This window comes from Dreissena polymorpha, chromosome 10, assembly GCF_020536995.1.
Source record: "Dreissena polymorpha isolate Duluth1 chromosome 10, UMN_Dpol_1.0, whole genome shotgun sequence".
Classification (NCBI taxonomy): domain Eukaryota; kingdom Metazoa; phylum Mollusca; class Bivalvia; order Myida; family Dreissenidae; genus Dreissena; species Dreissena polymorpha.
This window is the reverse complement of record NC_068364.1, coordinates 12,805,726-12,831,570: the sequence shown is the minus strand read 5'-3', so window position 1 is coordinate 12,831,570 and position 25,845 is coordinate 12,805,726. Positions and strand designations below refer to the sequence as shown.

General features: G+C 36.0%; 1 protein-coding gene across 3 annotated transcripts in view; it reads right to left on the bottom strand.

The window, feature by feature from the left end:
• LOC127847142 (titin homolog) overlaps positions 1-25,845 on the bottom strand; it is a 142,712-nt gene that overhangs the window by 35,434 nt on the left and 81,433 nt on the right. For 2 of the 3 annotated variants that reach the window (XM_052378820.1, XM_052378822.1), the window contains 8 exons: positions 24,842-24,941; positions 23,327-23,545; positions 18,810-18,995; positions 17,791-17,876; positions 15,918-16,023; positions 14,811-14,888; positions 13,363-13,401; positions 2,530-2,744 (listed from right to left, as the gene is read on the bottom strand). In XM_052378820.1, the coding sequence (XP_052234780.1) occupies positions 2,530-2,744; positions 13,363-13,401; positions 14,811-14,888; positions 15,918-16,023; positions 17,791-17,876; positions 18,810-18,995; positions 23,327-23,545; positions 24,842-24,941 (1,029 nt within the window). Of the gene's footprint in view, positions 1-2,529; positions 2,745-11,204; positions 11,289-13,362; positions 13,402-14,810; positions 14,889-15,917; positions 16,024-17,790; positions 17,877-18,809; positions 18,996-23,326; positions 23,546-24,841; positions 24,942-25,845 lie in introns of all 3 variants that reach the window. The other variant, XM_052378821.1, reaches the window with a different exon arrangement.

Sequence of the window (25,845 nt, the reverse complement as noted above, 5' to 3'; positions counted from 1 at the left end):
GTTCATTGAGCATATCACAAATAGTTTTATAAGAATACTACACCCTACACCCTATTATCATGCGAAATGAAAGGGCCGTTGTCGATATGACCGTAGTGAGAACTGTAACAGTAAGCATGGCCGAGATATGAACAGTGTACCGCATATTGAACAACCTGGGTAGATCCGTATTTTAAATGCACGGTCATCAAAAAAACGTAATATGAATTTGACATTTAAAACTGAAAACACAGATACAATAATAATATCGCCTGCATGTTGGAGTTAAATTCTTACATCGATCTGTTCCAAATATATATGTTATTATTATTATTTAAGTTTTATTTCTATAAGGTTCATGCCAATTACCTTGTTGATAAAACAATTTTCCTTCAATAAAATGCAATTACTTTACCCCTTAGCAGCCGAGAAACGGGGGTGCTATTATTTTGACCACTCCTTCATTTTATTATATGATAGGGGCGCGTTTTTAGGGCGGGAGCGTTTATTAGGATAAAGACGGTAGCCGTTAACGAGTGTTTAAAAAAAAGCCAATTGCCAATTTAAGTCAACACCCTTGATAATCCCAATACACACAATTGGTAATAAAGTTGTTAACAATTAGCGCTAATCATTACTATTCTACATAAACGAAGTCAATGCATTTGAAACAGCTTAATTGCATCCGCGTTTTACAGCAATGCGGCCGGCCACGTGTCAGTTAGGTACACTGTGTAATGTGCACCCCTTTGTTCAAAAACGGATTTATCTTGACTACGAAACAGACAAAGTATGTGAGCCTGGATTACATTGAATTTTAAAGTCTCATGCTTGCGGTAGTTCAGTCTTAATTTTGTTTTAACATTGGTCATATTTATTCGTTAGGATCTTAAATTTGTCACTCAGTCCACTGACAAAATAGACGAAAATTAATGCCTGATGAATAATAATGGTTTCACAGTACTAGTATTTAAAAATACAACATTTAGATCCTCCTACCATTTGATACTGGGATTGTCTAATATAATATACCAATCTATTGTACCTACATATTAAAGTAGCATGTGTATTTGACTTGAACAAAAAGGATAATCTGCACCTTTTTCAGAGTGGGCAACGATTAGCAAAATTGGTATTTGAATAATCAGTAATTTAAGTATTTGAATATTAGATTGTTCGGTATTTAATATATGTGAACAAATTCAAAACATTATAATATGATTTAAGCCGCTACAAACATATCATGAACAAGAGCACCGCGTAACGGTTGCCATGCTCGGCTACGGGTGCAGTTTTTAATAAATGAAAGCTTGTCAGAATTTTTTTATTTTATTTTTTAAAGGTCACAGTTACCTTGACCTTTGACCAAGTGACCCCAAAATGGGTGTGGCGTGTAGAACTCATCAAGGTGCATCTACATATGAAGTTTCAAAGTTGTAAGTGGACGACACGACGAGCTGCCTATGACAATTACTCAGGCTTTCTTCCAAAAAAACGAGCTAAAAATTATAATATACAAGGGCTGTATGTAAAACATGCATGCCCCCCCATATGGGCTGTCAGTTGTAGTGGCAGCCATTGTGTGAATACGTTTTTTGTCACTGTGACCTTGACCTTTGGCCTGGTGACCTGAAAATCAATAGGGGTCATCTGCCAGTCATGATCAATGTACATGTACCTATGAAGTTTCATGGTCCAATGCCTAATTATTCTTGAGTTATGATCAGGAAACCATTTAACTGTTTCGAGTCACTGTGACCTTGACCTTTGACCTAGTGACCTGAAAATTAATAGGGGTCATCTGCCAGTCATGATCAATGTACCTATGAAGTTTCATGATCCTAGGGATAAGCATTCTTGAGTTATCATCCGGAAATAATTTTACTGTTTTGTGTCACTGTGACCTTGACCTTTGACCTAGTGACCTGAAAATCAATAGGGGTCATCTACCAGTCATGATCCATGTACCTATGAAGTTAAATAATCCTAGGCGTAAGCATTCTTGAGTTATCATCCGGAAACCATTTTACTTTTTCGAGTCACTGTGACCTTGACCTTTGACCTAGTGACCTGAAAATCAATAGGGGTCATCTACCAGTCATGATCAATGTGCCTATGAAGTTTCATGATCCTAGGCATAAGCATTCTTGAGTTATCATCCGGAAACCATTTTACTATTTCGAATCACTGTGACCTTGACCTTTGACCTAGTGACCTGAAAATCAATAGGGGTCATCTACCAGTCATGATCAATGTACCTGTGAAGTTTCATGATCCTAGGCCTAAGCATTTTTGAGTTATCATCCGGAAACCATCTGGTGGACGGACCGACCGACATGTGCAAAACAATATACCCCCTCAGGACTACAAGGACATCTGCCCCTTCACACAAATTCTTAAGGTGGACATCTGCCCCTTCACTCAGATTCTCAAGGTGGACATTTGCCCCTTCACTCAGATTCTCAAGGTGGACATCTGCCCCTTTGGACTATATTTCTATAGTTTCTATGGTTGTGAATTCAATGATGATTTTCCCAGTACCCTATTTACCTTCTCAGTTTCAGGAGTGACCGGTTTGGGCGTGGGCTCTCGAGGCACATCGGGCGTCTTCTCCTTCACAGGGGACACTGCCTCCACTGCCGTCGCGGGCTCCTTCTCCACTTCCTCCTTCTTCTTCTTACCCTTGCCCTTCTTACCTCCTTTGGCCTTCCCTTCCTTGGCAGGCGCTGGTTTAGAGGCTGCGGCTTTCTTGGGTTTTGGTTTACCTATGGAAGTGTGTCATAGTGTTAGAAAATTATTAAGACAGCCTTTTATTGGACTACTATGAAATGCTACATCTGAGAGAAGTTGAATTCTTCCCATTTACAAAATCATTACATAAATATTAAATTGAAACATTTGATTATTGCTAAATTTTATGTAAATTAAATGTACATGATTGTATGTTAAAATTGAAAAAGCAACATTTCTAATATATCTCTAGTATCATATGTGAATTGCGCTCAAAGAAAATGGGACGTATTGCATAAGCTAACCATGGAGGAAACTTTAATGAAATGTTTCATTTGATAAAAGTCTCTTCTAAATTAAAATCCAATCTAAGTGAAAAGTGTTATCCCTGATAAACCTGTGCAGATTGCACAGGCTAACTTCTGATGAAACCTTCGCACATGCATTAAGCCCCATATTATCAAAGCCCTCCTCAAATGTTCTTTAGAATAAATCTTAGACACAAGCTGTGAATAGCAATTATTGAGAAGTTATATATGAATATTTCTATAAGCATATTCTATTTAACATTTGTATTTTGTGATTAGGCCATCTCTGAAAAAGAAAAGTATTCCAACACAAATATTTGTTGCAAACATGTAACTATAAATAACAAAGCATCAATAAAGCAACAAGATATAGGAGTTGTCCTAAGACAACCCACTTGACTATTCTTCCACTTTTATAGTATAATGTATGTTTTCTGTCATAAACGTAATATAATGACCACAAAGACATGACTTTGAATATACATAGCAGTTAGATAATAAAAATGTGTTAACTAAAAGATGAGCATTTATTTATTAAAACAATACAAATTGACCATGCCAAGATTTTTTATTTTAATTTATTGATTTTATGTACAAGAATTTAATTAACTTATAAGCTACTTGCATAGAAAATAACAGCATAATACCACCCTCCTTATCAAAGTTATTGCGCAAGTGTTGGTAATTTTTTGATAACAGTTGTGACCTTGTTTTTTTCAATGTATGCTTGCATGTAGGCTACATACAAACAAAATTACAGCACAACACCGCCCTCGATCATCAAAACTCAAGTTATTGAGAAAAAATACTTTTCTATTTTAAGCAAGATTTATCTTGATCCCACTGGCCCAACATGCACATGTATGCTGCCTACAGAAACAATTCAGAACAACACATCTATCCAAGAGTAATTAATTGAGTGGAAACTCTTTATCTATTTTTAGAAACAGTGACCTTGACCCCACATGCAATCCCTCCCTAGATAAGCATATAACCTACCTACAAGGCTACATGTACACACATTTCAGACAATATCTCCATCCATAGTAAAAAGATGTAAATTATAGTTAAATTGACATTTTTAATGGTTTACTTTGATTAACATTTGTGAGGAAAGCAACAAGACGTCCATTACATGATATATAAGGTAAAATAAAGGTGTGCTCTTTGGTATAGCAGATGTAAGATTATAAATTACTTAAGGCTACATCTATTATTATACAAGTGCCTAAACTAGAACATGTGTCTAAATATGTTATACTGATCAAACAGAAAGGCTTTTAATTAACAGCTGCAAGTAAAAATGTTAGTTTAAATAAATGATTAGCTAAAATAAAAAATTCAAACCTATTTGGAGAAGAGGTAATCAATAACTTAATAATTCTAAGTAAGTGTTCATTACAGTTTTATGGGGATAATATAACTTTTGAGGTTTTTAATCCAGCGCCAAAAGTTTTGAGGTTTTTAAACCAGCGCCCAGTGCACATAAGCAAGAATTGCACAAGGAAAGCTGGTTAAGGGATAACGGAAAGGCCGTATTTTAATGAATAATACACCTGTGTTATACTGCCCAATTTGCATTTGTTAACACATAGACATTGCAAATAGAAAATTGACTTTTATACAATAACAACAGTTAATAAATAGCATGCGTAATACCATTGAGTAATTGCAAATAAAAGATATGTTCCTTGTTCTGGAAAAACTGGGCTTACTGCATGTGCATAACGACTGTTGTCCCGGACTCAATGCATGTGCGTAACGTGTCGCCCTGGGCTTAATGCATGTGCGTAACATGTTGTCCCAGGCTTAATGCATGTGCATAACGTGTTGTCCTGGGCTTAATGCATGTGCATAACGTGTTGTCCTGGGCTTAATGCATGTGCGTAACGTGTTGTCCTGGGCTTAATGCATGTGCATAACGTGTTGTCCCGGGCTTAATGCATGTGCATAACGTGCTGTCCTGGGCTTAATGCATGTGCGTAACGTGTTATCCCAGGCTAAATGCATGTGCATAACGTGTTGTCCTGGGCTTAATGCATGTGCGTAACGTGTTGTCCTGGGCTTAATGCATGTGCATAACGTGTTGTCCTGGGCTTAATGCATGTGCATAACGTGTTGTCCTGGGCTTAATGCATGTGCATAACGTGTTGTCCCGGGCTTAATGCATGTGCGTAACGTGTTGTCCCGGGCTTAATGCATGTGCATAACGTGTTGTCCCGGGCTTAATGCATGTGCATAACGTGTTGTCCCGGGCTTAATGCATGTGCATAACGTGTTGTCCTGGGCTTAATGCATGTGCATAATGTGTTGTCCCGGGCTTAATGCATGTGCGTAACGTGTTGTCCCGGGCTTAATGCATGTGCATAATGTGTTGTCCCGGTCTTAATGCATGTGCGTTACGTGTTGTCCTGGGCTTAATGCATGTGCGTAACGTGTTGTCCCTTAATGCATGTGCGTAACGTGTTGTCCCGGGCTTAATGCATGTGCGTAACGTGTTGTCCCTTAATGCATGTGCATAACATGTTGTCCCTTAATGCATGTGCATAACGTGTTGTCCCTTAATGCATGTGCGTAACGTGTTGTCCCTTAATGCATGTGCATAACGTGTTGTCCCTTAATGCATGTGAGTAACGTGTTGTCCCTTAATGCATGTGCGTAACGTGTTGTCCCTTAATGCATGTGCGTAACGTGTTGTCCCTTAATGCATGTGCGTAACGTGTTGTCCCGGGCTTAATGCATGTGCATAATGTGTTGTCCCGGGCTTAATGCATGTGCGTAACGTGTTGTCCCTTAATGCATGTGCATAACGTGTTGTCCTGGGCTTAATGCATGTGCGTAACGTGTTGTCCCGGGCTTAATGCATGTGCATAATGTGTTGTCCCTTAATGCATGTGCGTAACGTGTTGTCCCTTAATGCATGTGCATAATGTGTTGTCCCGGTCTTAATGCATGTGCGTAACGTGTTGTCCCGGGCTTAATGCATGTGCGTAACGTGTTGTCCCTTAATGCATGTGCGTAACGTGTTGTCCCGGTCTTAATGCATGTGCATAATGTGTTGTCCCGGGCTTAATGCATGTGCGTAACGTGTTGTCCCTTAATGCATGTGCATAACGTGTTGTCCTGGGCTTAATGCATGTGCGTAACGTGTTGTCCCGGGCTTAATGCATGTGCATAATGTGTTGTCCCTTAATGCATGTGCGTAACGTGTTGTCCCTTAATGCATGTGCATAATGTGTTGTCCCGGTCTTAATGCATGTGCGTAACGTGTTGTCCCGGGCTTAATGCATGTGCGTAACGTGTTGTCCCTTAATGCATGTGCGTAACGTGTTGTCCCGGTCTTAATGCATGTGCGTAACGTGTTGTCCCGGGCTTAATGCATGTGCGTAACGTGTTGTCCCTTAATGCATGTGCATAACATGTTGTCCCTTAATGCATGTGCATAACGTGTTGTCCCTTAATGCATGTGCGTAACGTGTTGTCCCTTAATGCATGTGCATAACGTGTTGTCCCTTAATGCATGTGAGTAACGTGTTGTCCCTTAATGCATGTGCATAACGTGTTGTCCCTTAATGCATGTGCATAATGTGTTGTCCCTTAATGCATGTGCATAATGTGTTGTCCCTTAATGCATGTGCGTAACGTGTTGTCCCTTAATGCATGTGCGTAACGTGTTGTCCCTTAATGCATGTGCGTAACGTGTTGTCCCTTAATGCATGTGCATAATGTGTTGTCCCTTAATGCATGTGCATAATGTGTTGTCCCTTAATGCATGTGCATAATGTGTTGTCCCTTAATGCATGTGCGTAACGTGTTGTCCCTTAATGCATGTGCGTAACGTGTTGTCCCTTACTGCATGTGCATAACGTGTTGTCCCGGTCTTAATGCATGTGCGTAACGTGTTGTCCCGGGCTTAATGCATGTGCGTAACGTGTTGTCCCAGGCTTAATGCATGTGCGTAACATGTTGTCCCAGGCTTAATGCATGTGCTTTACACGTTGTCCCGGTCTTAATGCATGTGCGTAACGTGTTGTCCCGGGCTTAATGCATGTGCGTAACATGTTGTCCCTTAATGCATGTGCATAACGTGTTGTCCCGGGCTTTATGCATGGTCATAACGTGTTGTCCCGGGCTTAATGCATGTGCATAACATGTTGTCCCGGTCTTAATACATGTGCGTAATGTGTTGTCCCGGTCTAAATGCATGTGCGTAACGTGTTGTCCCGGTCTAAATGCATGTGCGTAATGTGTTGTCCCGGGCTTAATGCATGTGCGTAACATGTTGTCCCTTAATGCATGTGCATAACGTGTTGTCCCGGGCTTTATGCATGGTCATAACGTGTTGTCCCGGGCTTAATGCATGTGCATAACATGTTGTCCCGGTCTTAATACATGTGCGTAATGTGTTGTCCCGGTCTAAATGCATGTGCGTAACGTGTTGTCCCGGTCTAAATGCATGTGCGTAACGTGTTGTCCCGGGCTTAATGCATGTGCGTAACATGTTGTCCCTTAATGCATGTGCATAACGTGTTGTCCCGGGCTTTATGCATGGTCATAACGTGTTGTCCCGGTCTAAATGCATGTGCGTAACGTGTTGTCACGGTCTTAATGCATGTGCGTAACGTGTTGTCCCGGTCTTAATACATGTGCGTAATGTGTTGTCCCGGGCTTAATGCATGTGCATAACGTGTTGTCAGTAATGCATGTGCATTATGTTTCGTCCCTTAATGCATGTGTGTAAGGTGTTCTCCTAATGCATGTGCGTAACGTATCGTCCCTTAATGAATGTGCGTAACGTGTTGACCCTTATTGCATTCGCGTAACATGTCGTCCCTTAATGCATGTGCGTAACGTGTCGTCCCTTAATGCATGTGCGTAACGTGTCGTCCCTTAATGCATGTGAGTAACGTGTGTCCTGTTATTGTCCTGTTTTCTCACAGCGAGGACCATATCTGATACACACTGATATTCAAAAACAGGAAGTATATATAAAGATTAAGCAAAGCAATAGATAGAATTCAATGTACATTAAAGAAAACACAAACTAGAACAATAACAAGTTAACCAATACTGTTTATGGTACTCGGGAATAAGATGCATACAGAATAACAATTGTAACAAAATGCACTAGGAAGATCATATAATTATTTTATGCATGCTAAAACATTACGTTCAAACTATTTCTGTTTCACAAAATGCAAAGTAAATAAAGAGTGACAGCTCCGTGCAAACAAACAAAAGCAGTAGTACAAGGAAATAGTATTGATTATGTGCGATACAAACATATACAATAAACAAAATCATTAGTGCTGAGGGTATCATATTATGTTATACTTCTAAATAAGAAGATGGGACTTATTCACAAATCATATGAAGCTTTTGGAAATTTATATTAAAGCACCTAGACGAAACAACAATCCTTGTACAAAAGACAATACATGATGAATGCCTTACCCTAAATTTAATTGTGTACAAATCCTCAATCAATTATCTATGGATATATTCAGTCAATTATCTACAAATTGCCAGTCAATAATTTACTCATTCTCAGCCAATATTGACAAACGTAGTTATAAAAACATTACTTTCTCCATTAGAATGTTTTTGAATGTAGTACTTTATTCATCAAGGCAACAGAATTTCAAATAATAGTCAGTGGGAAGTATACAATTATGCTGCTTATGGTTATTTACTTTTTTCATACTGTACTTAACCATGTATTATGCACAACCATGTATAATGCGCACCCACATTTTTAATGCTAAATTGAACATAAAATGTTTCTAATCAGCCGCCACTTTACTTTTTCTAAATCGGTTGATCACATAACCAAAAGCTTTATAATCGCTAATCTGTGAATAAGACCTTTTTAAAACAAAATACACAAATAAAATAATACTTATCTAACTATATATTTACAACAAATAGGCAAAGGGGTGTGCAAACTACATATATGTTACATAAAAGGTACCCATTCAAAACCAAAGAACACTTGTATTTGTTTTTTGTTTCTATGGCAGATGTGCTTATTTTTCATGGTTTTTGGACATCCATTGAAACTGACAATGGTTAAAATACTATTTTTTACACCCATTAATATTGTTTCATTTCTTATTTTGACAATCCAGACAAAGGCCTCTATTTGAGACCCTGGTCATTGCTTACTATTGGTCAGAAAAGTATTCCTACATTTTGAAAACAAAATTTCTTTGTAGTATTTTTAAAATATAATATTGTTCATTTTAGAAGACAGTCAGATGGTGATAATTACAAAGTACAGTTCAAACCCATGTAGGAACCAATGCCAAGGCTGTCAAACCAATGTTGGAACCAATGTCTGAGTTGTCAAACTAATGTAGGAACCAATGTCTATGCTGTCAAAATAAATTAGGAACAATATCTGGGCTGTCAAATTAATGTAGGAACCAATGTCTGGGTAGTCAAACTAATGTTGGCACCAATGTTTGGGTTGTCAAACTAATCAAGTAAACAATGTCTGGGTTGTCAAACAAATATAAGAACCAATGTCTGGTCTGTCAACCTAATGAAGGAACAAAATGTCTGGGCTGTCAAACTAATGTAGGAACCAATATCTGTGGTGTCAAACTAATGTAGAAACCGATGTCTGGGGTGTGAAACTAATGTAGGAACCAATGTCTGTGGTGTCAAACTAATGAAGGAACCAATGTCTTGGCTGTTAAACTGCTGTATGAACCAATGTCTGGGCTGTCAAACTTATAAATGTTGGAACCAATGTCTGGGTTGTCAAACTAATTTAGTACCTAACCAATATATGGGTTGTCAAATCGATGTAGGAACCAATGTCTGGATTGTTAAACTAATGTAGGAACCGATGTCTGGGCTGTCAAACTAATGTAGGAACAAATGTCTGGAAGGTCAAACTAATGTAGGAATCAATATCTGGGCTGTCAAACTAATGTAAGAACCAATGTCTGGAAAGTCAAACTAATGTAGGATCAAATGTCTGGGCTGTCAAACTCATGTTGGAACCAATGTCTGTGTTGTCAACTAATTTAGTTACCAATTTCTGGGCTGCCAAACTAATGTTGGAACCAATGTCTGGGCTGTCAAACTAATGTTGGAACCAATGTCTGGGCTGTCAAACTAATGTTGGAACCAATGTCTGGGCTGTCAAACTCATGTAGGAACCAATGTCTGGGTTGTCAAACTAATGTAAGAACCAATATATGGAAAGTCAAACTAATATAGGATCAAATGTCTGGTCTGTCAAACTAATGTAGGATCAAATGTCTGGTCTGTCAAACTAATGTAGGAACCAATGTCTTGGCTGTCAAACTAATGTATGAACAAATGGCTGGGCTGTCAAACGTATGTAGAAACCAATGTATGGATTGCCAAACTAATGTAGGAACCAATGGCTAGGCTGTCAAACTAATGTAGGAACCAATGTCTGGACTGTCAAACTTACATTGGAACCAATTTCTGGGCTGTCAAACTGATGTAGGAACCAACGGCTGGGCTTTAAAACTTCAATTGGAACCAATGGCTGGGCTGTCAAACTAATGTAGGTACAAACGTCTGGGCTGTCAAACTTACATTAGAACAAATGAACTGGCTATCAAATGAACCTAAGAACCTATGTCCAAAATAATGTAGGAATAAATGGCTTAATTTTCGAAAAAACAGGAATTAATGTCAGCCTGTGTTTAATTAGCCTAAGAACAATTTTTGTTGGAACTGATTTTAGGCATCATACTGAACAACCCGCAGTATAAGTACTTTGATTCTGAATAGGCACATGAATCTTCTACAATAAAATAGACAAGAAGTGTAAGCAATAAGAAATATTCAAAAACAAGTGGAGACTCCTATCACATTTCCATAACTAATTAGGAAGTGCAAACTTTCATTCTTTTCAATTTTACAATTTCAATCTTTCACAGGAATGCAAACTATGAATGTCAAAATTTGCTCTATTTACACATCATGATTTCACTATTTGTATGAAAACTGTATAGCACTTAGTTAGAAACAATTAATTATTGTCCTTAAAATATTTTGACAGACAATAACTTTACTTAAGTTTAAGCCAAGTTAAAAACTGTGGCAATTATAAACATGTTTTCCTTAAGTCAATTCAAAATTATAAAAATGCATGGGAATACTGAAGTCACCACTTTTCATTGCTAATAGGATGCATCTTACGTGCAGGTTTGGGGGCTTTAGGGGCCGCACTAGGGCCCATGCCATATATTTTTGTGTTCTCCTTTGTATGGTCCACAGCGGCAGCTGGTTTACAGTTAAATAACAAGTTAACATTTTACTGAATCATTTGAGTCGCGGTCTGGGAAAACTGGGCATAATGCATGTGCGGAAAGTGTTGAATGCATGTGCGGCACGTGTTGTCACAAGGACAAAACTTTCTGCCTAGACGGGATTTTCATTTAAAAGATATCATTTTTAAACAAACAAATCAATAAAAAGGATATATCATCCCTGATAAGCCTGTGAAGAAAGCAAAGCTAATCGGGTAAAAAACTTTACTTACATTCATTAAGCACAGTTTTCCCAGAACAAGGCGCATTCTATATTCCGGGCCCTCAACTAAACATATCCTCAATGTCATACTGGCTCTTCTTAAACTATGCATCAATTCAAAACTAATGTCTGTAACATAATGTTGATTATCAGCCCTAAACATAATAAAAATATTCATAAACAATCCTACAATAAAAGTATTCATGGTGTAATCAGGACATCAGCATCTGAAAGTTAGAAAATAATGTATTATTACTTAACTTAACCATTAATTTAAGAGTCACATTGTCAGTGAGGCTGAAAAATATGAAAGAAGTTTCCGTCTGAAAGTCGATCAATTTTATGAATAACTGATTGTGCTCTCCAGTCATCGGTGATACAGGAACCTAAAAAGTAAAATATTTTTAACCAGGTCGCAGAAACCCTGAAATAAGTTAAAACGTTTTTTGCTGAAATTCAGTTTTTATAAAGAATCATGTCTAATGTGATATGTAAAGTGTGCAATATCTAATCAAGTGGTATTATTTAATCTCAAGTGTGAACTTTCTGATCAAGAAACAATCTGAAGTATGCTATTTCCAGTCATTTGACTATTCCAAACTCAAGTGTGAACTATGCAATCAAGTGACAACTTCAATCTGTATTGTGTTAACTCTCCAATAAGTTATAACTTCTGAATTGTGAACTCTCCAAGCAAATGATAACTGCTACATCAAGAGTTAATTCTCCAATCAATTGGCAACCCCTATCTGTATTGTGAACGCTCCAATCAAGTGACAACAGCAATACTTTATTGTGAACTCTCTAATCTAGTGATCACTTCAATCTGTATTGTGAACTCTCCAATTAAGTGACAACTGCAATCTGTAGTGTGAACTCTCCAATCTAGTGATCACTTCAATCTGTATTGTGAACTCTCCAATCAAGTGACAACTGCAATCTGTATTGTGAACTCTCCAATCAAGTGACATCCAAGTGACATGGTCTCACCAACATCCTTTGCTTTTGCAGGTGGTTCTTTTTCTTTCACAACATCTGGCTCAATATTTTTAGCAACTTCAAGCTTCTTGGCATTTGCAGGTGCTTCTTTCTCTTTCACTGGCTCAATAGGTTTTGCAACTTCTTTAGTTGTCTTTTCTTCCTTCTGTTCTCCCTCCTTCTTTCTATCTACCTTTGGTGTTCCAATCTTCCTTTCACTTGCTTTTCCACTTCTCTTTGCTATTGTTTTAGAAAGTGTTTAAAGTGTCACAGATATTTTGATTAACTTATGCTTCATGTGTAATGGTGAACATTTTAAATACTGATATGATATACCCTATCTAATTCCTTCTAAAAAATACCTGTAATCTATTTTGACAATGTTGCTGAGAATGTAACTTTCATATTGATAGGATCGAGTTTAACAAATGAAAATGTAAATATAACATATTTGTTAATAATTGATTTGAGATAGGTTAGTCAATGCATGATTTCTGTGCATGAACAGAAGCCAAAAATCAGTTAAGGTGATCGCATTTGTTTACACACATGAATTTAAATAGAATAAGTTAATTAATTTAATAACTAAATCAGTGAATGCACTTTTATGAGCAGAAGGTGATATGAATGTTTGTTAGTTTTTAGGAAATAACTGAATGTAATAGATAAATCTGTGATAAAACCAGGAAATGATTAAACCAGACAGACGTGTAATATAATGGGCAAAGGAACTGTGTGAGTCAGTGTGGCAAACCTGCATCAAAGGGAAATAACTGGTGTAATCTGTATTAAGTATTAATGAAAGATCCAGGGAATGTTTTGAAAAAGGGAGTGAACTATGTTTTACCTGCATCCACACTCTCCCTTTTGCTTTTCTGAGACTTTGCTGATCAGATTAAAACAAAAACATAACTATAAAAAAATTTAAACAACATAATGTACAATGTATGGAATATTTATCATTTTCTTGCAATAAAAAATCTATGAGATAAAATAATTGTATTTATACTAATTTACAATGATAGAAGAATCAAAGATGAATTAAAGTTTGTTTTGTATTCAAAAAATCACATTTTTATAAAATTAAATAAAGTAAATATTGGGCTTAATTACAAATATCAAAGACAAAATATCAAGTGAAAATGGTCAATATATGATTAGTCTATAAATCCTTACTTAAAACTCAAACCCACTCAGAATTTAATAATAATATACATCAATGTTATGAATTTGATTGACAATAAGTTGGTAAGAGGAAAGGGTGGAGTGAATCGGAAATGTTTTTATGAACTGAAAATGGTTTGACCCCGTGTCTAGTGCATAAAGTCTTACTTATGAAACTTAAATGACAGTATAGTCATCATTTTCTCAAATTTAAACAACAACAACAGGTGCAACAATTGAAATAAACGTTCAATAAGCCATACTGTGATGGGGTATGTGAAATGTCTGAAAGGGAGGTAATTTCACAGGGGAGGAAACTCAAACATAGCTCACACAGACACATACTTTCTTGGGGAATTTCTTTCAAAGTTTTTTTCTTCTTTGGCTTGGGCTGGTGAATTTTTGGTTCTGTATGTAAGTACAACCGTAGATAAAACAAATCAAACTAAATATTTACTGGCATGATATTTAACCTAAATAATATTTAACTAAAAATATACCAATTTACAACTAAACTAAAATTTAGTTAAATTATTCCAAAGTCATTTCCCTAACAATACAAGTACCAATTATATATAACTACTTTGTAGAGTGGTAGTGGAGTCTTCATATGCAATTTAAATACCAAGGTATTCAAACAGTTATAACATCTAACATCTACAATTTAAGATTCTAGAGAAATCAGAAATAAATCACACTGTGATTTAGTTTTAGGAAACACTGTGCTCATTTCTTAGTAACTTCCAATTTATTCGGACTGCAACATGTGTGCTCAAATCAACCAAGCAGGTATTTTAGATCTATTATAAGCTGCAATTATTTAACAGTATTCTTTAGAATAGCATTCACATACGATTGCATATACACATATTGATTTAGTCATTTTATTAAGCAAGATTCCCATTTTTGTTTTTATTGATATAACAACGGTGGATTTTGATTGGGAAAGGTCGATGTTAGTTCAAACGGACTCATGAGAAAAAATCAGAATCTGTGAGCATATATTCAGCAATTCACCTGCAAACATAGCAATAAACTAAACCGGTTTAACATAACTAATAGAACCGCAAACAAGAACACTGTTAGTTGATTGGTTAGGACAGGATGCACTTCATTTTCATGGTGCCTCACCAATTGGTTTCTTTTCCTCTGGAGGTTCAGGTGGTTTGTAATACAATTCCTCCAGTTCCTTTTTGTTTTGTACCTTTCCTGCATGATATAGGTTAAACATACCAAACAAATACACACATGCCATGCAAAAATAACAAATACAAATAAATCAAATATATTTAAAGTGTCACAAACATCAAACAACACTTTTAATAGGTTTGCTTAAACAATTTACCAAAAAAAAGGTAAATAACATGCAATCTGCTATATTCAATTCTGCAACTTTAGTTACCTGAAACAGTTCGAGAAATATTATTCACAGCAAATGCCTCCTTCATATTTGAATCATGTGAAATACAATCCAAATGAAACAAAACAAGTGAACACCATAGTTTAAACACGCAAGATTCACATAAATAATGGCTTTGGCAAGTAGATGATAAAAATTAAATGAGACAAGCCTGTAATAACCATAAAACAATAAAATCATAATAAACACTTTGTCAGTGGTTAAAATGTATCTATAACAGGCACAAGTGTATTAGAGATATGAATGTTTACATACCCATTAACAATACCCTTTCAAGTTCAAAATCACCAAATTTATTTAGGGACAAAATAGTTACACAGCCTTTTGAAAATTAAGTGCCCTTTTGAAACATCTACCACATTAATGTGAAATTGATATTTAATTAATATGTACATAAGTAAATCATTTTTTTTTATTTAATCCAAAACAGGCTTTTACTTTTATGACCTCTGTTGATAAAATTCAAGTCCCCAAAAGACAAAGGCGTATCAAGAAAGGATCATTCAACTACTGTTCCATGAAGTCTGTTATATATGCCCTGTGCATTGATAAGTCAGATACAATATATTTTCACTCTAAACCTCTGACATTTCACATAAAATATCAGGTTGAAAAATAAATATCCACAATAAAAAATACATTATAATACCTTCTGCATCCCTTAAAGCCTTCATTATTCATTTCTTACAAGTAACAGAGCATCGTCATAATACAATCACCAACATTCATTAGATCAATTTTCAATTATTCAAATCCACATCAAAATATTCAACCACGCCTATCATGCTGTTAAAAGTGAGGTGATTAAGCTTGCTTACCCACAACAAAGTCATCTTTCTTCTTCTCTGAAACTTTGCTCTTCTTGTCATCACTCTTTCCACTCTTCAAACTGATTGCTTCACTGCTTTTTACTGGGGAACCAGTCTAGGGATAAATGTAGAATAAAAGATTAAGAAACCAGTCTAGTGAAAAAGTAGGAGAATCGAAATTTTAAGAAACCCATGAAGATATTGAATTAGCTAGAAGTAGGAAGAGTTGCACACAGAAGGTTTGATATGTAATTCAAACAAAGGACAATAACTTTAAACAATAAAAAGAATGGAATAATGAAAACTTATAATTCTGCACTTTAGCACTTGAGCATAATCAATCTGTTAAAGATTGACAAAAAGCTCATGAAAAATCTAAGAACAATTACACATAGAGGGTAGTGGGATGAAAAAAAGCACACAGACTGAATGAAACAATTTACACTTTCTACATCCTTATGGCTTTGGCATACATGCCATAAATATTCGGGTCAGAATCAGGACAGTCCATTAAAAATGTCGGGACATTTTACCAAAAAGCAGAACACCTAAAACGATCAATCATGCCACCTTTACCGAAGTCGGTAATCAGCTAATTACTTACAAAACCTCATCATTTCTGGCAAATATTGATGATAAATGTGTTTAGAATTGCATGAACACAGATGTTCTCCATTTTCCGGAAGTAAACAAACATGTGACTAAGGCAACGTTTAACGGGATGTGCGCACACCGAGCACTGTTTTTATTCAATCATTTACTCTAAATTTATATCGATGCAAAATGTACAAATTATTTTCTGAAAATCAGCCAAAAACGAAAGTAAATTTATGTCTCTGGTATCGGTCAGCGCTCGATTTGTTTGACATATAATACACTGAATACCGCGTAATAATAGTATCTTTGGACTTGATTTCGGTCATGAAATACAAAAGCAATCTGCTTAATGCACTACCATGCATCTATCCCCAGCAATTAACGACCCTTATCATAAAAATACCCTGGTGTGAATGCCCCATAAAATCAATAATGTGCTGATATATCGCTGATAATGTGTCAAAAACAACACTGGATCACTCGACTAGTAGATATGGTTTGTTAATAGGGGGCAATAAAGGGATTAGCGATGGTAATTAAAGCCAGACGGAGCTAGAATAGGGAATTTTATTGTGAACATAAAGAGCGTATATGGTTTTGTTCAAATGTCGGGACAAATAGTGTTACATCGGGACACCGGGACAAACACCCCAAAAGTAGGACTGTCCCGCCAAGATCGGGACGTCTAACATGTATGGCTTTGGGCAAGAGATAGCAAGACTATTGCCAAGCAATATATGTTCCCTAACGGCTCCACCATTGTCAATTTTTTTTTTTTTTCCCATTGCAACCAGAATTTTTGACGTAGGAACAAAATAAAATGACGTGCATAATGTCCATATTGCCGTCCATCCATGTTTCAAGTTTCATGAAAAAATATGAAGAAAGTTATTGCAGGATCCAGAAAAGTGTGACAGACTGACGGACTGATAGACACACAGAGCGCAAACCATAAGTCCCCTCCGGTGAAACCGCTAGGGGACAATAAACTGTACATATAGAATAGACAATTACATGGTCTAATAATGTCAATATATTACAGCATTATGTAATGCATATTGTGTTACATTGTTTGTTTTTAGTTGTTTTAGTATTGCTATCAATTCAAACAGAAAAAAAACTATGAAATATGATTTAAATATATTACCACTCAAGTTAATTCCTGAATAAAATAACCTTCATTAAATACCCAAATAATGTTTCATATACCATGTATACATAACAACTTGTGTACATATCTTGCAAATTAATAGCAATCAATAAGCAATACACATCCTGCAAGTACCTTTTCTAAATCTGCCAGTGCCTGACTTAGATCTCCCTCGTCTACACCTTTCGATGAAAAGGCAGACTTCAGGGACTTGGAATCGTCTGTAAATGGAAAAATAGTAACTGTTGAGCATATTTTGAATATGTTGAGCGTTCAAGAGTTGGATTGATTGGATACATGTACATACAATAACTAGCTAAAGGTACAAATTTGCGTTATTTTCAAAAAAGATAGAGGGCCATTATAAGGGCCTCAAAAAAGTGCATTACAATATTTCTATATATGCAGTTATACTTATAAAGGTTTATTAGTACAAAGGTTTTTCAGTTAAAAAACAGTTGGCTGTACACTTCGTGTTAATTTGTATTGGGCAAACACGCCATGAACTTAAACTTCATAGTGAATCTTTAACCCTTTTTTTAGATATGTATTTTAAGGCACTTGTAGTCCCTTAGAAAGTTACATTTAATTACAGACATTTCTAACTAGATTTAAGTTTTAAAGGCTTCATTTCCAACCCTAATTTACTGATGAGCAGCAAACAGCATAAAACCTTAACAGACTTCGAGTTACTCGCAGGCTCTTTTTGTTTTATGCTGTTTGCACATAGCCATTTTCACTTTGCTTCTGAGTGGGAAAGGGTTAAGGAAGGTAGAATTTTCTTCTACAAAATAATTGCAGTCTTAAGGATTTGGATTTTTTTGCGTCATTTAAGTTAGCTAGTCTCTAAAAACAAGGATTAAACTGTGACATCCTCAGAATGTGTGACATAAAACATTTGTTTTAATTTTACATTTAATATGAATTGAAGTTGCATTGAATCATGATTATGTTAAAGGTCTCGTGATTGGACCAGTGTTGGCTTTACACAACTCTTCTCTATTAAGACTGGAAAGTTAAAAAAACTTGGTCTTCAGTTATGAGCCTTGTTGCACCGACTGCACAGGCTAATCTGGGACAAAACTTTACCCACATACATTAAGCCCAGTTTTACTAGAACAAGGCTATATAGTTAGGAAATTTCAGCTGCATACCTGCTTTGCCAGCAACTGACATGGTTTTCTTAGACCCCACTTCTGACGGTGCCTTCTCGGACGCAGTTCTCTCTGATACAGCCTTATCAGAGGGTTGCTTTTCTTGACCATAATTAACAACGTCAATCTCACCGATGTCTTGCGGCTTCCGTTCAGTTGGTATAGATACCCTTTTACCATCAGTATCTGAATAAGACATAGCATGCTACTTTGGAGATGCATATTTTATCACTTCAATAAAAAATGTTTTAGGAATATATATTAGAAACATGTTATTGTGAATTTAATAGTTTTATTTCAAAGCTATAATAAGCAATATTTGTTATGAATAAAGTTTTAAAAGCATGCATTTAATGTATAAATCTTAATAATAATCAATGTGAGATGTACATATGGCAAGTCAACTATACATCAATGTGAGATGTACATATGGCAAGTCAACTATACATCAATGTGAGATGTACATATGGCAAGTCAACTATACATCAATGTGAGATGTACATATGGCAAGTCAACTATACATCAATGTGAGATGTACATATGGCAAGTCAACTATACATCAATGTGAGATGTACATATGGCAAGTCAACTATACAGGATTATGCAGAAGATAAGGACTGTGCAAAAATTAAATATAAAACAATAACAAGAGCTGTCACCATAGGATGACTTATGCCCCCTATAAAAGCTTGATAGAAGTTATGAGATTTTTTTGAAACCTAAACGCAGATTTCGAAACCTAAACGCGGACCCTAAGTTTAAGGTCAAGGTCACAGGGGTCAAAATTTGTGTGCGTATGGAAAGGCCTTGTCCATATACACATGCATGCCAGATATGAAATTGCTATCTGAAGCGACATAGAAGTTATGAGCATTTTTCGAAACCTAAATGCAATGTGTGACGGACAGACAGACAGACGGACAGTCCGATCACTATATGCCCTCCTTCGGGGGTATAAAAATAGCAACTTGTCTATTGAAAAAAAAAACACGGAAATAAAACATGACAATATCTATAAATAAAAATAATAAAGTATAGAAACTACAACAAGATAACAGCTATGAAAATAAGTGAAAGATCTACGGAATTTAACACCAAATAAAAAACAATAACCTGTGATTCTGTTCAAATGTGTTATAAACATTTAAGTTTACTAAACCAAATTGAGCCACATTCTAGGTAAATGGGGCTTCAATCATGTGCATACAGTGTTTTCCCAGATAAGCCTGTGCAGTATGCACATGCATTAAGCACCTTTTTCCCATAATGTTGCTCAAATCCAAAACAAAGAGCTGCAAATGGAAGACATCACATGTACCAATGGCTCACAGAACAATTTGTACTCTAGGATGAGGATATAATACATAGACAGGAATTGTTTTCATAAAAGACTGTCACTATTACAGCTCTTAAAAGGATTTCAGGTTTAAATGAATTTTTATAAAAATTGTTAGAATAAATTACTGGTTGATGGGTGAACAGATTAAAGGTCTAAATATAACTTAAGACTTTTTTACTCTTGAATTGATTATAAAACAAGAGGGCCATCATGGACCTTAAGCCCTCACCTTAGAATTCACAGCCTCAAAATATTGAAGACTTTACCAGGTAATCTATTTTTTTACAACACTTGACCCATAAATGTGGACCGTGAAAACATTTTTTTAAAGACTTGACCTGGTGACCTAGTTTTGTGATGCATCTGGCAAATATTCAAACTTGGCCTAAATATAGTCAAGATAAACATTCTTTCCAAGTTTCATCAAACTAGAATCATACATATTTCCGAGTCATACATATTTCCCATAGAGTGGTTCACTTTTTATACACATGACCCAGATTTAAACTCAGCCTAGATATTGTAAAGATCAATATTTTTACTATTAAAGCTTCAAGATTGAGTCATAAAAGTGTTTTCTATTTCGGTAACAAAGTTTTTGATCGACTGACCTAGTTTTTTGGACGCATGTGACCCAGATATAAGCTCATACTAGCTATTGCTATGATTAACATTATCACCATGTTTATCCAGATATTTTTTTCTGAAGTGGCTACATGGTTTTTCTAAAATTTGACCAGGTTTTGGATGCAAATGACCCACATTTAAACTTAGACTAAAATTATGTTATATGGATGCATTTTATTACCAAATTTCATCAAGATAGAATAAAACAAGGATTTCAGTAAAACTGATGGATGCTCCCCAATGATGCTTTGTCGATATATGGTTTAATTGTGTAGAAAACGTGTGACCTTGAGAAAATCTATTATTAGCCTCAGTGACCTTGACCTTGATCCCAGTGACCACAAACCTCATCAAAAAGGTACAGGTCCATGCAAGGTACCTACATCCAAAATATATAAGAGATTGATCAAATATTAAAGGCCCTATGCGAAACTGTAAGCAAATTGTGACCTTGAGAAAATCTATTAGTAGCCTCAGTGGCCTTGATCTTGACCCCAGTGACCTCAAATCTCATCAAAAGGTAGAGGTCCATGCAAGGTACCAACATGACAAATATGTAAGAGATCGGTAAAATATTGAAGGCGCTAAGAGAAACTGTAACAAAATTGTGACGGAAAAATGTATTTTAAGCCTCGGTGACCTTGTCCACAGTGACCTCAAACCTCATCAAAAGGTAGAGGTCCATGCAAGGTACCTACATGCCAAATACAGTCGAAACTGACCTAACGGCCACCTGAATTTACCGGTCACCTGCAGACAACACAGTCTGGAATCCCCCCGACGAAAAACACTCTATATTACACTTGAATTTAAAGGCCACCTGACCATAAGGGCCAACGGCCACTATATTCCACTCCGAAATTCATGTTTGACCTGAAATCAACGGTCACGCGTCAGTCGTTGAGTCGCAAAAATTAAAAACACAGCACATTATTTGTCTGTCTATTTTTACGTTTAAAGCGTCTGAAAGCGGTAATTGTCTATGATATTATAAAAGCGGCCCGCTGCGAGTAAACAAATTATAAGGTGTTGAGAAGGTTTCTTTTCTGGGGATTATTGTGGGGGTATCTTCAAAAGAAAATATATCAGAGTTTATGACTTGTTGAAAGTAATTATCGCTAAATAAAATGACCGCTATTTCTTTGAATTAGAACGGTACAATTACACCGTACTATCGGTTTATGACACCAAATCCGCTTTTTAGACTTTTACGGACGTGACGTCAACGGAACGTGAAAAGCTTTATTTACTAAATGAATGAGATGCATGAGTAAACAATTATACCAGCGTTGATAAAGTCATTGTTTAATTTAACAATATGAAATTAAATCAATCTAAAAGATATTATTCTCTATTATTCAATGTACACGCGTAAGTTAATGCTGTTATTATGCTTTGTTAATGCAATGAGCATTTGTTTTACACTGTATTCAAACGACTGGGTGGGGTAACGACGTAGTAATACTACCAACTGACCAACCTTCTTAAAATTGTGATCCAAATTCAACGGTCACCTGTGGACAACGGTCACTTTGATAATTTCCCTTGACTGACCGCTGAATTCAGGTTTGACTGTATGTAAGAGATCGGTAACAAAAGTGTGACGGAATTAAGTATTAGGAACCCCAAACTGGCAACTATATGCTCCCCATATATATATATATGGGGAGCATAAAAACATGGCTTCTTGACTGGAAAGAAGCTAAAAGTTGACCAGGCACCACATAAACTGCACGTTCATGACATAGGATGATCATTCTAGTTCTCATGAAGAACTTCATTAAAAATAAAAGGAATAAATCCACAAATCTAAGAAAAAAAACAGTGAAAATTGATCAAAATGTAGTACATTTTCTGCTGTTTTTATTGAAAGCTATAATACAACATTTTACAAGAAAGGCCACGTACATTTACTGCACAATGTTCAAGTAAAAATGGGTGGGGTGAATCATCTACATAATTTGTAAGCACTACCTTACCCTTCCTTGACCATTTAGAATAAATATTGGCCTTCCCATCTGGAACTCTTAACCAGTTCACTTTTTCTATAAATGGGTGATTTTGTATTGATAAATAAGGTAACAATGTTTTCAAAATATTTGCTATTTGCTTAAATGATATAATAATATAAGCAATAAGGCAATGGGTACGGTCCCCACTATGGTAGCGTTTTTTAGGTCTCTAACATAGCCATCAATTACTGGTTCTACACAGGAAACAGACTCGAGAGCGTTTTAATAAGCCTTAGGCTTTTTTTAATACAATTGAGCTCAAATAAATAGTTTAAAGTAAACTAAACTAAGCAATTATCATAAGTGTTTAATTTCTTCATGTTGTTTGTATGTAAAATATGTAATAATTACATTTATATTTCAAATCCATTTGTTTTAAGAACATACATTTGCTTTATATTAATTTTAATTTTCATCCCAAACGTCAATCAAATTGAAATCATAGCTTAAACATTATTTAATGAGTAAACCAGTAATCCAATAGTTCAACATAACAAGTAATAAAATGAAAAAATTAACATTAGAAGATGTGCCCTTACTTTTTGCGGGCTGGTATATGTGCCCCTTCTCGACCCCTCCCATCGCCTCTTTGATCATACGGTTTCTCGATCGTATGAAGCTGCGTCCGGACTCTGCATCATGGACGATCTCAATGTCTTCAGGCTTCAGCGAATCCTTCGCCAGCTGATCAAGAAGATCAGGATCAATCTCTGCATCACCAGGAATGTCCTCTTGGTTTATACCTGTCGCCTTAGCAACTGAAGAAAAGAGAAGTGTGCAGTCACATGGTTTTATTTTGTTGTAATTCAAAGATTCTTCAATACATAAGTGTTGTTAAACTACAGAAAATGTAAAAGAATCTTGGTCATTACAATTTTAATCCAAACTTTTAGCTAAGTCTCATACAAATCCTACAAAGGATAAAGGAGGTATGGAAAAAGTACAAAAAAGGAGGCTCAAACATCTGACCTTGAAGTACCACTGTGACCAAGAGCCCGCATGACTGACTCAAACCTTCTGCATGTCGTCTCAATACCCTAAATATTTACGGCATGTTTAAAAAAAACAAAACAATCCTTCATAGCGTATAAGTGAACATAACAATAGCAGCTAAAACCTTTGACCTTGAAGTATGTCCTTGACCTTGGTTGTCTGCCTGACAGACTCATGCCTTCTGCACATCACCTTAATGCACTTAACATTGGATGCATGTTTTATGAAAATCTGTTAAATCGTATAAGAAATATGAAGAGGTCAAGAAAGTGGTATAGACAGACTGACCAAATGATGGATGGACAAGCTGCATTTCAAAACCCTCTCCCCCCCCCCCCCCTCCTTTGTTTGAGTATACTGGAGGAATAACAAGGCTATTGTCAAGCAATATGGTTCCCTACCGGTGAAACTCCACCATTGTCAGATTTTTATGTTGTTGTTGCCAAAGCAACTAGAATTTTTGACGTAGGAACAAAATGAAATGACATGCATAATCTCCATATTGCCATCTATCCATGTTTCAAGTTTCATGAAAAAATATGAAGAACTTTCAAAGTTATTGCTGGATCCAGAAAAGTGTGACAGACTGACTGCCTGACTGACTGCCTGACTGACTGACTGACTGACTCACTAACACACAGAGCACAAACCCCACTGGTAGGGGACAATAATGCTTAGCCTGGTAATATACTGTTAACAATCAATAGCATATTGTCAGCAGGAAACCAGTGTGTTGTTACTAAATTCAACGCATATTGCCTGGTAGTGACAATGGTTACAATTGCAAGACTGGGAACAAATGTATCACCAATAATTTGCATGTCTTTTGCCTGGTTATACATCATGAATTGCCTATTGTTTGTTGGAAGCCAAATGTGCTTTCAGTGAATTACATGCCCATTGCCTGGTTATACACTGCTCATAATTGATGGCTATTGTCAGCTAGAAACCAGTGAGCTGTCAATGAATTGCATTTTCCCAAAGCAAGTCTCAATTTAACTTTTACTATTGCATCCATATTATAATTTTTTTCAAGCAAATAATTCAGTTACAAGACTTACGTGCAGTCAAGAGGTTCCCCTTGATTTTGGCCCGGTATTCTGCCACGGTCGGTCCGGCGCTCTTCCTCTTGGTTGCCTTCATCACCTCCTGAATCACCGTCTACAACAGCCCAACTGTCCAATTTAACCCAAAGGTCACATTTAGCAAAATGGTAGATTTGATATAACAACAGGTTCAATAAAATAAAACATGTCATGTCATGCAAAATGAACAAAAAAAAAAAGTTAATTGTTATATTTATTTGAACAGTGCAGAAATCGTTAAAAGCTGTGACTATCTTAATTAGAACTTATTTTGTGATTTAATTCATTTTCTATATCAGGTTATAGCAATACAAATTATATTATTAAACTGATTGCATGTTTATTCAAACAATGTTTTATACTGGATATTAGTGCAAAGCCAAACACACAAAACTACACGGCAATGCATAATGCTTACCTCAACCCTACATTTTGCACACAAAAATGAATACAACATCTTGAAGTATCAAGATCTGTGCGGGTATCCAAGCAATACAGCCACCAGGCTGAGGACATATTTATCAGGCTAAAATTGGATTTTGAAATTATAACCTGAATAATGGGCAGTTGAATTTTATACACGCAAACAAAAACTATTTATAACATGTACACAGAATATGGATACAGTATGCTGAAAGATATTGAGCAAAGAGTCAATAATGGTTTCAATAATTTTTTTAAAAGCTGCAACGTGCAAATGTTTGACCTCTAGTTTGACTTTGACCTTTGCCAAAGGAATGACATACTTTCTCCACATGGTAAAATGTATGATCAATTATTTAACAATTGCAAGGTTAAGTGATAAAAGTTACAATCCAGACAAACTGTTTTATGGCCAAATGTTACCTTTAACAGTGACCTTGACCTTTGAGTTATGGAGACAGTAATAGCCCATGGAATGCTCATGGTGAACATTTGCGGAAAAGTATTTTATAATAGCATGATGAATTACAAATTTACACTCAGAACAAACTCTTTAT